The sequence below is a fragment of the Diceros bicornis genome, chromosome 24 (genome assembly GCF_020826845.1).
Source record: "Diceros bicornis minor isolate mBicDic1 chromosome 24, mDicBic1.mat.cur, whole genome shotgun sequence".
NCBI classification, from domain to species: Eukaryota; Metazoa; Chordata; class Mammalia; order Perissodactyla; family Rhinocerotidae; genus Diceros; species Diceros bicornis.
Genome location: NC_080763.1, coordinates 41004924 through 41020464, shown reverse-complemented (window position 1 = coordinate 41020464; position 15541 = coordinate 41004924). Strand labels below are relative to the sequence as shown.

Genomic DNA, 15541 nt, shown 5'->3' with positions numbered 1-15541 from the left:
CACCCACAGCACTCGGTTGAAGCTGCTTAGGAAAACGATCACTTTCTGCCTCGGACTGCAGTTACCTCCCTGGGTCGGAGTCGTTGTTCTTCCACTCCCAGCCCCGTGCCTAGCTCAGTGTCTCAGTAACATCATCAGTAAAAATGGAAGGACTCTGGCCAGCAGAAGACAAAACCCTTGGTCCCAGGACCCTGGGACCTCAGAGCAGCAAGAGATGCTTATCCTAAACTGGTTGATCAGCCAGAGGCTGCGGCCGGGCCCTGGGCTTTGGGGCAGGAAGAGGGAGTCTTGCCTGGGCATGTGGTCAGGGCAGGCCTCCTGGAGGAGGTGGGGACTGGGCTGTGTAGAGTTCAGGCTGCGTGGGAGCCAGCTGCTCATCACACAAGTCCCTTTTAGGTCCTCTCTTTGCTTGGCGAGCTCCTACACATCACAACTCCACTCAGGTGTCACCTCCTCTGGGGAGCCTTCCTGAATTGCCAGTGATCGTGTCCCATAGGCCCTTGGCCTCCCCAATATGTCCCAGACACTGCCTGGGGGGTGGCTCACTGCAGCCGGTGATGGGGAATCATTGAGTAGAGGATCATACTGATTTGGTTTGGGTTTAGCTGCAGTGTGGACCATTGATTCTGGGGGGCAGCTGAGGGGCCGTGGGCAGTCAGGAGCTGCTGTGGTCCAGGTGAGCGAGGCTGAGGATATGCGCCATGGTCAGTGGCAGTGGGAAAGGAGAGGAGACAGATTTCCGAGACCTGTGGGAGGTAGAATTCTTGCTCGAGCTTTGATGGTAGGATGGATGTGGGGGGTGAGAGAGGAGTCTAGTTGACCCTGAAATTCAGGGCCTCCCCGACGCTTTCCTGCTGTCCTGTCTCTCCTTCTGTCTGCTGCTTCCTCGGAACCCAGCGCCAAGGCTCAGCCTCCTAAGCAGTTGGGGCGAGCACAGGTGTGCTCCTGGCGCTGTCTGCAGGCGTCGTCCTGCCCTGTCGTGCTCTGTGGTTAATGGAGGCCTTGTCTCCCGTAGGCGGCCCTGGCGGAGAGCTCCCGCCTCAAAGAGCAGCTGACGACGCTGCAGCTGAAGAAAGACCTGCTGAGCAGCGTCTTTGGCCAGGAGAGAGCCGCCGCCCTCCTGGAGCAGGTGGCAAGCTCCGTGAGGGACAGAGACCTGCTGCACAACAGCCTCCTGCAGAGGAAAAGCAAACTGCAGGTGAGCATCCCGGGCTGTCTGCTCAGCCCTCGAGCCCGGCTGCGGCGCTGGGGCCACCCTTTCCGGGAGGTGGGCGGCCCTGCATTCTAATCTCACTCCAGCACCTGCCACCATGTGGCTCTGGGCATATCCCTTCATCCCCCACAATCTCGGCTCCTCACCTGTAAACTGGGTAGGATTATGGCACCATCCTTCCACCTGGTCTCCTAGACACCTGTCTACTTTCAGCCCCTGCCCCCACATCCCCTGTCTACACTGCAATCAAACTGTACTGTCGTCCACAGAGAGCCAGGGAGTGTCAGATAAGAAAATGCAGAGACAAACACTTGGAGACTTTAAACCACTGGAGAGCTGGAAGATATTATTACCAGGGACACATTTCTAAAGGGCTACACTCAGTCAAAGACGTAACATGGCACGTTGTGGACAGTTTATGCTTTTATGCGACAAATATTTGCCGAGCATTTAATGATGATGATGGCTGTGATCTATGGGGCACCGACAAGGGGCCAGGCACTTGCTAAGAGCTTCACATCCACGATCTCATCTAATCCAAGTAGCAAACACTTAGCAAACGTTTTAGGGTTTGCAGGGCAGACGGTCTCTGCTGCGGCTACTCAACTCTGCCGCTGCGGCAGGAAAGCAGCCGGAAATGCATGCGCGTGGCTGTGTCCAATAAAACTTTATTTACAAAAAACAGGCCTCTGGTGGGATTTGGGGTGTGTGGTAGGAGATGTAGTCTTCCAGCCCCTGTTCTAGAGGGCAGGACAACTGTTATGTGGGGACGTTATGGTGACTCTAAGGAGCGGTGTCCAACCCTATCAAGGGCTCCAGGAAGGCTTCCTGGAGGGGGAATGCCTGAGTGAGTATGAGGGGGCCAGGAGAAGGCTGCAGAAAGGGCAGCTGGGTTGTGAGTGTGAGGTTATACAGCAGGGCACCTGTGAGGAAATTTCTTAATGTGTGTGCTGCCCGTTCTGTGTCTCTTCAGAGCTTGCTCGCTCAGTACAAAGATTTTGGGGCTGCTTTCAAGCCCCTGCAGAGGAAGCTCTCGGACCTCCAAGTCAGAGTCCAAGGCGAGAATGGGCTTCAGCGGGACCTTCCTGGGAAACAGGCCCAGCTTTTGAGGTTGCAGGTAAGGGGTCTGTGGGGCCAGAGTTGTCTCTGCTCAGGGGCTCAGCTGCGCCTAGAAGCCACTCTCCTCCTGTGGCCGTGACCGGCAGAGCAGCAGCCGGCCAGAGCCAGGATTTACACCCTTACTTGAGATCTGACCTTTTGTCTTAATAGAATCTCTGCTGATTCTTATGATGGTTCCTGGCCTCAGCAGGGCCTTTAGCCCTTCCAAATTACTGACTCTTGAGCCTAACAAAATGAGAAGCTATCCTTTTGTTTACTTCAAGGTTACAAAGTCTTGCGTCGATATTTGTTTTTAAAATTGCTTTACCAAGTGTTCCTAATGATACTAGAGGCCCTAGAGGTTAAATACACCAATGTGAGGATTAAAACTAAATGTTTTAAAACACCTGTAGACTGGGCCGGCCCTGTGGCTTAGCGGTTAAGTGCGCGTGTTCCGCTGCTGGCGGCCCGGGTTCGGATCCTGGGTGCGCACTGACGCACTGCTTGTCCGGCCATGCTGAGGCCACGTCCCACATACAGCAACTAGAAGGATATGCAGCTATGACATACAACTATCTACTGGGGCTTTGGGGGAAAATAAATAAATAAATAAAATTATAAAAAAATAAATAAATAGATAAAACACCTGTAGACTGTAAATAGGCTGATCATTGATCATTGTTGGCTGGATCAGGAGCTCGCTGGTTTTTAAAATGCATGTGATACAACACTTATCTTTCTAAAACCCAAACACAGCTCGTCGATAAATTGAGAGTGTTGTTTGGAAAATATTAAAAACGGTGTATTTGGGTCTTTAAAGTTGGGATGTGAGTCTTCATAGCGAGGGGCGGTCATCATGTAAGAGTCCAGACAAAAGTTTGTTCCCAGAGGTGCCTTCTGGTCTTAGCAGTTTATTTTCATGGTGTCTCAGAATATTTGCATCTCATTTTTAAAATTCTCACCTGCCCTAAGAGTGGGCCCATCAGAAGGCCATATGGTGCAGCTGCTGGGGAGGAGGAGCCCCACCACCCCGGAACCCTCCCATCCCTCCCACTCAGAGCCCCCCCCGCCCTGATCAGCATCAGACGAGAGGAAGAGTAGATACCCCCTCATTCCTTCCTCCACTGCAGGGGCTGCAGGAGGAGGGGCTGGACCTGGGGATGCAGGTGGAGGCCGTGAGGCCTCTCGTCCAGGGGAACCCCAACCACCAGCACAAAATGGACCAGCTCTCCGCCGAGTACCAGGCCCTGCAGAGGTCTCTGGAGGTAAGGGGCCGACGGAGGGCCTGTGCTATGCCAGAGACCCCTGGAATCCGACACTCCTGGGGACTTTCTCCCTCTTCTCTCCCTTCATTGCTTCTTTTTCTTTCTCCTTTCCTTTCTTCCCTTCCTCATTCATTCAGCAGATACTGAGTGCCTTCTGTCTGCCTGTCAGTGTTTTGCCTAAGGTTGGAGGCAGCATGAGGGGGACAGCCAAGGCCCCTGCTCTCCCTGGGGTTCCTTCTAGTGGGGAGATGGACAGAGTCAGCAAGCCAACAAGTAAATAGACAATTCCACGTGTGCCAGGAGCCAAGGGACAGATCAGGGGCCTCTTCTCCTAACAAGAGCCAGGCGGGCAGTGGGCTGGTCATCTTTGCTGCCTGAAGACCAGGCTGAAAGTTGTGTCCTGGTGGCCGAGAGCCTCATCTGCAGTGCCCTCTGGTGGCCACCTGTGTCCGCACAGGATGGATTCCTCTGCCAGCAGTAGGAATGAGCTGAGGCTCCTTCCAAAGCAGCCCAAGGATAAGCTGAAATGCGGGCTCCGGCCCCACCCTGACGCGGATTCTGATGGAGTCCTGGGTCTGCTTGTCACAGTTCCCCCCGGGAATGCCAAGCCGGCTCTCAGGCAGCCACGCCTCAAGCAAACTCAGTGTAAGGCAAGGTTCTCCACCCTACTGGGCCCTGCGTGCCCTATTTTAATAACAAGTACTCTTAACATCCTCTTTGCAATCCTGAAATTCATAGATCGTATAAGTCACTCATACCATCTAAAAATTTAATATAATGCCGTTTCTGTAATAGAAAGGAGAAATAAAAAGAAAGTAATTATCATAATGTCTTTTGATATGTAAGTGCTCCCCGATGGCCACACCAAAGACATGAGGAGGTGGTCAGAACACACCCTCTCTACGTGACACCCACAAATGCCGAGTCACGTGGCACAGCTGCGCCTCTGGTGATGAGATTTACTGAAATGTGCACAGCCCTTGGTCATGTTTCAGTCAAACCAAAGTGCAGTCTGCCATCAGTTTACAAAATAGATGCATTCCTGGACAAGACAGCATGTTTATTAAAACTCCAGAAACCTCTGGTGTTTGTATGTTAACTGGAGTAAGATGCAAAGCTTGGGTCCCAATACACAGGTCATGAGAAAACCTGTGGGATGTGGCGCAGTTCTATGTTGTGGACTGTCTGTGGCAGAGTGGGATGGCAGCACCCATCACTGTCACTGCATCTGCTGTATCACCCCCTCCCACCCCATCATTATCACAGCCACCAAAACCCCCGGGGGGTTTCCAGGAAACCCGGCTCCACCTACGGAGACCCATTGGTCTGAGTGAGGCGTAAGGTCTAGATGAATTCATTTAATTCCATTTAATGAATTAGCAGCTCGTGGTCTCGAGGTGGAGGCAGGGGGCATAGAGACATAGGAATCCTGTCCCTGCTTCTGAGGAGCCCGCAGAGCCCATAGAAGCAGCAACTGTCAGCTTTAATGCCCACATCAAATCCAGAGCCAGACTGATCGTGATAATAGTTAGAAGAGTTAACCGAGCATCATTAGGGGCTGCAAAATAGTGATAGTCCAATTCTGTCACACTTCTTTATTTATGGTTTAGATACCTCTTTAAAGAAGTATTGCCATTCTTTTATTATTTTGTACCCAGGGCTTTTTCAGTCTCGTAAGTTCTAATAAGTCCACCCCCCAGCCCAGGCAATCTTCCTGTCCCCCTGGGGGCATGTACGACACCAAGCAACAGGGGCCATCGAAAGCATTGGGTCTGATGTTGGTGCACCGGGGACAGGAGGGGACAGTGGTAGTGACAGCGCAGAGAAGTGGATTTTAGAGAATTTTCCAGGCCCTGGTCAATGGTTTGTGGAGGACAGATGCACTGCACTCTCTCTGTGTCCCCAGCTCCTCGGGGGCCTGGCATCCCGTGGTGTCAGCCAGTGTCTGTGCAGTGCAGGAAGGCAGGGACCCCACAAGGACCTCAGCTGAGGATCACAGCACGAGAGGGGACGACAGACACTGGGGTCTGCCTGGCCCGTGGTGGGCTGAGGGGGAGGGCCTCCAAGGGTCCCAGGCTGGCTGCTCTGCTGGATACAGAGCCCACCTTTCATGGAGACAGAGAACAAGGCCCTGATTGACCCAGGGGAGGGGACAAAAAGCAAGACTATTTTTAAAAACTTTTTATCAAACTATAATCATACATAAAAGTGGACGTCTAAAAGAGCAGCTTGATAAATTTTTAATAACTGACTGCATCCGTGTTACCAGCACCCAGATCATGAAACAGAACAATACCAGCCCCTCATTTGCCCTACAGCCACTGCCCACCACCCCGAGACCTGACAGTAACCTGACCTTCAACTTGGAACAGCATAGGTTGGGGTTGCCTGATTTTATACATTATTTAAATTGAATCGGACAGAGTGTTTCTTTTGTGTCTGGCTTCTAGCTCTCCACGTGATGGTTGTAAATTCATCTAATGGTGCATTAGACTGTTGTGTGGATTGCTCCTTCTTGCTGCTGTAAAATATTCCATTATGTGAATATACCTCAACGTGTTTATCCATTCTCCTGTCGGTGGTCTCTGGGCTGATTTCCAGCTTGGGGCTATTACAAGCAACACCACACACACGCCTTTTGTGAAGATATGTTCGTATCCATTGAGTATCCACCCAGGGGTGAAATGGTTGGGTCGTAGGATGCCAAGTCCAGTTTTGGTAGATACCAACGTATGGTTTTCCCAAGCGGTTGTGTTAATTTATACCCACGCTGGTGGTGGACCAGAGCTCGGACTGCCCACACCCTCCTCCAGACTTGGAACTTTCCATAAAAGTAAACCAGAGCTGATCTTCCTGGGGTAAATTCCTTGCACTGTGGAGCAGGGAAGACCAGCCTGTCGTGTTCCTGTGGGGTTGGGAGCCCTGGGGCCATTTTGCCCCAGGGCCTGGACAGATCTGGGGGTCCTGCGGGGTGGGGCAGCCCAGGGTCTCAGCCTCGGCCAGCACTCAGGGTGCCCTGGCCCCCCGGGGCTGTCCTGCAGGACCTCGTGGACAGGTGCCGGCAGAGCGTGCAGGAACATTGCACCTTCAGCCACGAGCTGCTGGAGCTGCGACAGTGGATCACTGTGGTCACTCAGAAGCTGGAGTCACACCGGGGGGACACAGGCCCGTGGGATGCCCAGTCCCGAGAGGTCGAAGTGGAGGTAAGAGGGCTTTCCCACAGAGATGCTGATTTCCTCCCCTCCATCCTGAAAAGCAGGCTTGAGAGGCCAGAGCGCCACATTAGGGAGCAAAGACCCCCTCCCCAGGACCTCACTGTGCGTGTATGTGTGTGTCCTGCAGAGGCTGCTGGCTGAATTCCCGGAGAAGGAGGCCCAGCTGCCCCTGATCAAAGCGCACGGCTGGCTGGTGATGGAGAAGTCTTCTCTGGAAGGGGCTGCTGTGGTCCAGGAGGAGCTGGAGGAGCTGGAGGAGTCATGGCAGGCCCTGAGGCTGCTGGAGGAGAGCCTGCTGAGGTGAGAGGGTCTCCCGGCCCTGAGCCTGTCTGGGACAACACCCCCTTCCCATCCGGGGGAGGGCTCAGTGGTGCTCCTAGAACAGATGGCTGGGGTTCTGCTGTGCACCAGGCGCCTCTGGGCATCTCCAGTCTAGCCCAATTGGTAATTCTAGCAGGGGCAAGAGGAGCAGGCAGATGGCCCAGCTTGGGAGTTAGCCTCCGGCGCATTCTGACTCGGGCCTCAGCTGTGTCAATGGGTACACGCACCTTAATGATGGTAATGTGAGTCTCAGGTAGGAAACTGGCAACGCACGTGCCTTAGGAACATTCTGACAAACCTGAAGGACAGACACCGCCTTGTGAAGACCAGAATCTTCCTCCCGCTCCACGATGCTCAATTCTATTACTTCTCCCACGACCTGGTGAGTCCCCATCGCATGACCGCATTGACTGGGCAAATTTTGTCTTCTCAGCCTCATCAGAAACCGGCAGCTGCAGAGGACGGAAGTGGATTCAGGGAAGAAAACGATTTTCACCAACAACATCCCGAAGACTGGATTTCTCATCACTCCCACGGATCCTGTTCCCAGGCATCGCCGTCAGGTGAGTCTGTCTAGAGGGGTTCTGAGGAGAGGCCAGGTCCCTAGTCAAGTGATGGGGGAGGGGGTCTCCAGCAAAGCCCCCTCTGTGCCTGGGGCCATGTGCGCAGCTCCTGACAGCCACATCCCCGTCTCGGCTGAGCCTGCCCCTGCTGTGGCCCAAGGAACACTCATGCCACTGGACAGAGGGACTCAGAGACCCCAGACCCAGGCCCCTGGGGAAGGTCACTGTCCTCCCTTGGGCAGACAGGCCCTCACCCTCAGAAACCCCGGCAGCCACCCCTGCGGCGAGGGGAGTCTCGGGGTTGGAGGCTTCCTGCTGGCCCCAGATGGAAACTGAAATCACACAAGACGGGTATTTTTTTGTGTGCCATAATTTGTGTTGTATTTTGTAAAAAGAACTAATCTAACTACGTGGTATCATCCATCCCTTCCCCTCACTGCCTTTAAAGAAAGGAACAACACTGAAAAAAATTCATTCCTTGTTCTTCAAAGACAACACATCAATTCATTCATTCTCCCATTCCTTCTTTTATTTCTCCCTCCAAAAAGCACTTAGTGAGTGTTACTACGTTCTGAGGACTGTGCTTGGAGCTGGGACACAGCTGTGAGTAAGACAGACACACCTCCAACCCTCAGAGAACATAGAATCCAGCACAGAGCTTTTCAGATTATAATGTGCCTTCACATCATATTAAAATGCAGATTCCCATTCAGTAGGTCTGGGGTGGGGCCCATGATTCTGCATTTCTACAAGCTCCTAGGTGATGCCTATGCCTCGGAGCACATTTTGAGGAGCAAAGGAGTGGGAACCACAGGCCATTAAATAAAGGTTTACAAAAAGCAGAGGGGCCGGATGCTATGGGAGCCTGCTGCAGAGTGATTGACACCCAGTTCTGGGGTAGCAGAGCCCTCCCAGGTGAAATGAAACGTCAGGGGAGTCCTCATGGCTGAGTAGGGGTGAGGAGAGGAGCGGAGGGAGATGCGTTCCACGCAGAGGAGACAACGTGGGCAGAGACCCAGAGGGAGAGAGCACAAGTGCCAGGGACCAAGACGTGTCTCTGGGCTCGGGCTCAGAGAACGGGGAAGGCAGCACACACTGCAGAGTCAGCAGAGCCAGCACCTGAGGCTCTCAGGGCACAGCAAGGAGAGTGAGAAGCCACCAAGGTGTGTAAGCGGGGGCTCAGATGAATGGACTTGCATTTTAGACAGATCATTCTGGCCACAGAGCCTGGAGGGGGACAAGAGTGGCAGAAAGGTGACCACTGTTATAGCCATCCTGGTAAGGGATGATGGTGGCTGCCACCAGGAGACCAGGGAGGTGGCATTGAGGAATGTCTTTGGCCCCTAAACACGGCCACATTGAGTAGAGCCACACAGTTCGTCCCCCGAGGCCTGTCTCATCACCTTTTGGGCATCCTCATCCCCGCCCTCTGCCTCAGATGGAATCCCCAGGACGCGTGGCCAGGGGGTTGTTTTCCCCTCTGATGCTTGGGCCATGCTGTGCACTCCTGCAGGCAGATCTGCTCCAGGAAGAAGGCAGCCGTGAAGATTTCTCCCTACTCCTGAGGAACTTTGAGCAGTGGTTGCAGCTGGAAAATTCCAAGTTGGTTAGAATCATCGCCATGAGAACTGCCACAGCCAAAGACTTGAGGAGCAGAGAAACAAGGCTGCAGGTGTGTTCCCTTGCCTGTAGAGTTTGCACTATAGATGTGTTTTTCACCAGTGAGTTTTTCAAAGAAAAAGTGTACATACATAGTTCATAAGCTATTCTTGCTTGTGTATAAATCATGGTTTTTAAAATTTTTTGGTTCACATATTTTAGAACTTTAGAAGAGCCATTCATTCATTCATGAATTCAGCCTACTTCTGTATTCTCCAACTTGGAAAATATCACCACTGATCAGGACTCCTCTAATCAGTTAGCTGTTGCTGGGTAACAAACCATCTCAACAATTTGTGGCTTCAAAGAGCAACTGTTTATTTAACTCATGATTCTCAAGGTTGGCAGTTTAGGCTGAGCTCAGCTGGGCAATGTTTCAGGTCTTGGCTGGGCTCCCTTATTTGCCATCAGTGGTAGGTCACCTGGGTGGCTCTACTTCTGGGGGTTGGTGGGCTGTTGGAGATGAGCTGAGATGGACCACACATCCTCCTGTGGAACAGCCCGGGCTTCTCGTAGCAGAGGCAGGGTCTAAGAGAGCAAGTGGGAGCATGCAAGGCCTTTTGATGCCTAGAGTAGGAGCTGGCACAGCATTACTTCCCCTGTGTTCTGTTGGACAAAGAAAGTCACAAGGCCAGCCCAGATTCAAGAGGAGGGAAAACAGACTCCACCTCTTGATGGGAAGAACTGCAAAGTCATATTACAAAGGACATGGACCATGGCAGGGAAGGGGGACAGGGGAGTCATGGCCATTTTTGCAATCCATCTACCACAAATCTTTCTCCTTCGCTCCCACATCTAATTAGCCTGAAGCCCTCCTTGATTCCACCTTCTGTAAATTTTTTGTTTCTGTCCCCTCTCACTACCACTGTCTTAGTCTAGGCCTTTACCGCTGTTGACCTTGGTTATGGCAATAGCCTCCCAGCTGGCCTCCCTTCTTCCTGTTGGGCCCCCATCCAGGTCATGGCTCGTTCTGTAGCCAGAGTGACCCTTCAGAATTGCAAGTCTGACCTTGTCCTTCCCCTGATGAAAACCTTTCAGTCTAGTGTTCAACCCCCCGAGTTTATCACACAAGGCCTTTCTCAACCAGGCTGCAGCCTACCTCTCTTTTTCCTTATTCTTCTGCATTTTCATTATGATATGTTGGAGTTTGAATTTCTTTTTATTTTTCTTCTTGGGATTCATCTGGATTCTTGAATCTGTGGTCTAGGGTCTTTCTGGAAAATTCTCCATTATTTCTCAAAACATCACCTCTGCCTTGTTCCCTTTCTCTTCGTCTTCTGTGATGTCATTTAAACGTATGTTATTCCTTCTCACTGTGTGCTTTATATCTCTTACCCTCTCGTATGTATTTTTCATCCTTTTGTCTTTTCATGTTGTTTTCTGGACAGTTTTTTCTAACCCATCTTCTCCTTTACTAATTCTCTTTAGCTGTGCCTCACTTGCTATTATGCATATCTAATAAGTTCTTAATTTATTATATGGTATTTATCAGTTCTAGAATTTTTACCTGTTTCTTTTAAAGATTTGCTGTGTCACTTTTCATAGCTTCTAGATCTGTACTGAAATTTTTAAGCTTGTCTTTTAATTCTTCAAACACAGTGCATATAGCTGTTTTACAGAGTGTGTCTGATAATTCCAATATCTCAAGTTATTTTAGGAATGTTTCTGCCTGTTGTTGGTCTGGATGTCTTGTATGTGTGTGGCTGCTTTAATTATGTGCTGGACATTATGTTTGACAAAATAGGGGTAAGAGTAACTTGATATTTAGAATCATCTCTTCTCCAGAGGGGATTTTGTTTGCGATTGCCAGGCAAGTGGGGGCTTTATCATTTGGGAACCACCGAATCCACGTTCAAAGCTTGAGGCTCCCTGGACCCCTGAGAGGACTTGGAGCTGGGCTGCAAATCCACATGGGCCCTAGTTTACTTCTGAATCACCCTTTGGAGGCTCAGCTAAGCGGGGAGTGGTTTATCAGAGTCTCCACCTCCGCAGGGCTTAGACTTCTACCTTTGTGTCCCTGGCCCTGAGAGGCTGCCAGAAGCATAGATGTGTTTCACAACTGTTCCTTCCAGATTGGCAAATGTCCTAAGGGCACGAGTAGACCCTAACACTGGGCTCACTTCTCAGGGTTCTCAGCCTTTCCCGGGCTTTACCCTGATGTGCCTCACTCTCTTGTGAACTCCTGGATGCCATTGAGATCTTTTTAATATTCTGTCCTCAGTGAGACGTTTCGTCCACTGGCCTAGTTGCCCATGGCCAGGAAATCCTCCTGCCTCCCTCCTACCTCATCTTACGCCACTCGTCTCGTGTCCTGCCACCACCACCCAACTCCCGCCATTTCAGAGACGACTTGTACTTCCCCAGGTTAAGCCTCCTTGCTCCTATAGAGCTCACCTTCTTGTGGGCTCTGAGAAGCTAAGCACCTTGCCCCATATCACACAGCTGGTAGGAGGGGGCAGAGCCAAGATCCAAAGCCAGATTTTAAACCCAGGCTCTTAGATTTAGAGCCCTGCTCATGCCTCCACATCACACTGCCTCTCAGGAGTCCTGAGAATAAAAGGTGCCATCCTGCAGTGACACAATACTGTATTTTGATAGAAAAGTCTTCCCAATCTCAACATCAATTTGCCAGGTGTAAAAATGCCAACAGAAAGACATGTTCAACAATGGTAGCTTTTATAATGATGATAACTCTTGTGTCAACCCCTCTGGGGCACTTGGTTCTAGAATGTCAGAGTTGGAAGTGACCCTGGGGGTCAGCAATGCAGCTGCCCCTTTCATGCAGGAGTCCATTCTGTAACATTCCAGAGAGCACTTGCCTGGCCTCGGCTTGAGTTTGCCTGGATGGGATTCTCATTTGATGTGTTCTGTCAGCCACATCTCAAGTGAAATTTGATCGGCTGCTCCTTACTAGTCAGGCGGGGCCGTCTGGGCCATTGGAAGGTGTGTGACATTGCCTTTTCCCCTCAGGAGCTGGAGGCCCGGGTCCCAGAAGGTCAGCATCTCTTTGAGAACCTCCTTCATCTCAGGCCGGCAAGGGAGACCTCAGATGAGCTGGAGGATCTGCGCTACCGGTGGATGCTGTACAAGTCCAAACTCAAGGACTCCAGCCACCTGCTGGTAGGTGCTGAGGATGCGCCGGTGCCAGGCCCCGGGGAGACAGAGGTCAGCCCGCATCCACTCTGCCCTGAGCCTCCACAGACCAGGCTGAGATGACCACTCAGAGAGGAGAGGGAGACTCATGGGTCCTAGGTGCCTGGCTTGCAGGATGTCATTTGGCCATCCTGCCACCTGGTGAGGCTGGTGCTCCAATAACGACAGCTGTGCTGCCTGCCAAGCTGGACCCTTTATGTGCATTTCTCCCTCCATCCTGCAGCAGCCATCTGCCAGAGTAATTGTGTCTCCAGTCTCCAGAGGGGGAGTGGACGCTCCGAGGAGTTAAAACTCACCCAAGTTCTCACAACTAGTAAGGGGCAGAGCCAGCATTAAACACACCCTGGTGTTGGAGGCATGATGGAGGGAATGCTGGGTTGGGGACCAGGAGCTCTGGAATCTAGTCCCACTCCTCCACTAACCTGCTTTGTGACTCCTTCCCCCTTTGGGCCCCCATGTCTCCTCACACAAAACAATAATAATAGCTAAACTAATAATAGCCTTTATGAAATGCCGTGTCCTCCTAACGACCCCATAAAGGAGGTACGGTTATTATTCCCTGAGAACCCATCAGAAAGCTGAGGTATAGAGGTTAGCCCAAGAAGGAGGGTGTTGGGATGGCCCCGATGGCCCTTCCAGCCTCTAGCCCCCGGACGCCAAGCTTTGACTCTCCAGTTTTGCTGGCCCCAAAACCGCTGTATCGGCCACTAGGTGTCAGCCCAGCCCCAGCCAGGTGGCCGTGCCCCCAGCAGGCCGGGGCCCAGGCCTTCCCAGACAGAATCCCACCTGGGCCTAAAGTGTGTTAAAAAGCTCATTAAATTGAATCACCTGCTGGTTCAGCCTGTCCAGATGACCAGAAGTTTTAGAGAAACACTCCCCTGACAAAATGAATATTCCATTACAGGCTCTGTTGGGATTTAAGTTTCACTCACTTAACTTCTTTTTTTTTCCCTTTTCCTCTCCTTCCCTAAAATAACAGACACAGAGTTCTCCAGGGGAGATGACTGGATTCCAAAAGGTACCGTGTCTGCCATCTGCTCCCCATGGCGAGAGGGCAGGGCGTCTGGAGGGTTGGTGGGCCTGTGATGCTGGAGCCAGACGCCTGGGCTTTCTGGAAGGTTCCATGAGGTCTGAGGAATATTTATGGGGAATCAGCTCTGGGCTGCGCTGTGCTGGGTCCGGGGTCCACGGTCTCAGGAAGCCTCAGCGGTGTGCAGAGTGTACTCAGCTGTGACAGGTGCGTGATAGACAGGGGACCCTGGAATTTTTCTTCCAAAACCAGGACACAGTAGGGAGTGAACAGGACAGTAGTAATAATTATACTGTGATGACCTAGACCGTTCCAGGCAAACTGGGCCACGTGGACACTCGAGTGATAGACAGGCATACGGGCTCAGTGGGGGACAAGAGAGAAAGGGACGGTTGTGCCTTCATGTTCTACCAGGCAGGTGTTTCCACTTATGCCCACTGAGATGTGCTTAGAGCCACTTCCTTGGTGCTTGCAGGGCAAAGCAGTAACAATAACAGCCGCAATAATAGTAATAATGAGTAATAATTATTATTACTCTAGATGCTATGTGTTGACTGTCGGCTGTGTGCCAGGAACTGACACGGTGATGATTAGGGCATTTCACTTAGCTGTCCCGTTGACACCCACGAGGCATTATTCCCTCCAGTTTAAGCCTGAGGTAACTGAGAAATGGCGAGATTGGCCATTCTTTTCAGTGAAGACATGTGGCTCCTGAGTGTCTCTGGCCTCTGACTGCAAAGCCCACGTCTTAACCTTCCACGCTGTGCCTTGGAGAAAGCATCCCTGGGGCCTGGTGAGTCTCCTCGCTTCTGGAGAAGCCCAGTGTAAATGGATGTCCCCAGTGCCACCTGTTCAAGAGAACACACCTGTTTTCCTGCCAAATGTTGGCTCATAACGAGTGAACCCTTGTGCCGTGGAATCTGTTTCTAGGTGCTTGGCACAGCAGGATTTCTCCTTGATCTCCAGCTGGTGTTCATGTCTCCCATCCTCAGGAGAGTGGTGTCCCCTGGACTGGGCGGGGCAGTCACAAGACCACCGCTGTGCTCTGGGCCCAGCCTCAGCCAGCGTTGTGGCCTTGGGCAAGTTGCTTTGCCTCTTGGGAGTTACTTTCCCCATCTGTAAAATGGAACATCAATGCCGACTTTATTTACTTCATGAACCAATTGTGAGGATCGTGTGGACTGTTGTTTGTAGTAGTTCTTCAGAGAGCCTAGAGCTCTGATGGAGAATAACAGAGAGCCTCCTCGTGAAATAAGGAAGAGCATCAGGGAGGGCAGGGTGGCCCACCCAGTCCATCCTGGTGACTCCTGGTGGGACGTGGGGGCGAGGGCCAGGTGTCCAGGCTGCCTCTAGCTCCCGCACTTGAAGCCCCTCACTGGTTGGGAGCCCCCGTCTATGCAGCTGCCAGGTCAGAGTCCATGGGCTGTCATGTCTGCGGCCCCTGGTGCCTAGCACATGGTGAGCACTCACTAAATGTTTTTGAGTAGGGGGGCACTTGGCTGGCTGACACCAGCCCCCCAGCACAGGCTCAGGTTCTGGGCAGCCTGTAATCGGGTTAATGTGGGTGTTCACAGCCCTGTGTCTATATGCTGTCTCTTCGTCCATTTATTCATTTCACAAGTAATTCCTGAGTGCTGACTTTGTGCTAAGCACTGTTTCAGGCCCTTGGGATAGATCAGTGAACACAAGAGCAAAGACCTGCCCTGGTAGACTGCATCCTGGCTGGGTGGAGAGGATGATGGGAGAGTCTAGCTGGTGGCACTCAGTGACAGTGGTGGGTCTCTGGTCAGAGAGCTCTGAAGGGCGGCAGTGGCGTGGGGTCTTGACAGCCTCAGGGTTTATCTTGTCTATGGCTGGCAGATGTTGGGCACAGTTTTGTGGAGTATGCGAAGCAGGCAGGCTCTAAATGGCCAAAAAGTCTGCTTATTCAGGCTCTGCTGAAAACAATTGGATGTGTGAACATTTGAGTTTGGTGCTGGCTGGCTTTTGAGCTCATGGGTCTCAGTCCATTGTGAAGAAGTCAA

The 15541-nt window shown here is 51.9% G+C and overlaps 1 protein-coding gene across 2 annotated transcripts in view; it reads left to right on the top strand.

Moving 5' to 3' along the window:
• SYNE3 (spectrin repeat containing nuclear envelope family member 3) overlaps positions 1-15541 on the top strand; it is a 99357-nt gene that overhangs the window by 67247 nt on the left and 16569 nt on the right. For both annotated transcript variants that reach the window (XM_058567646.1, XM_058567645.1), the window contains exons 9-17: positions 1016-1198; positions 2187-2330; positions 3442-3576; positions 6618-6779; positions 6919-7091; positions 7546-7675; positions 9189-9347; positions 12305-12454; positions 13467-13505. In XM_058567646.1, the coding sequence (XP_058423629.1) occupies positions 1016-1198; positions 2187-2330; positions 3442-3576; positions 6618-6779; positions 6919-7091; positions 7546-7675; positions 9189-9347; positions 12305-12454; positions 13467-13505 (1275 nt within the window). The remainder of the gene's footprint in view (positions 1-1015; positions 1199-2186; positions 2331-3441; positions 3577-6617; positions 6780-6918; positions 7092-7545; positions 7676-9188; positions 9348-12304; positions 12455-13466; positions 13506-15541) is intronic.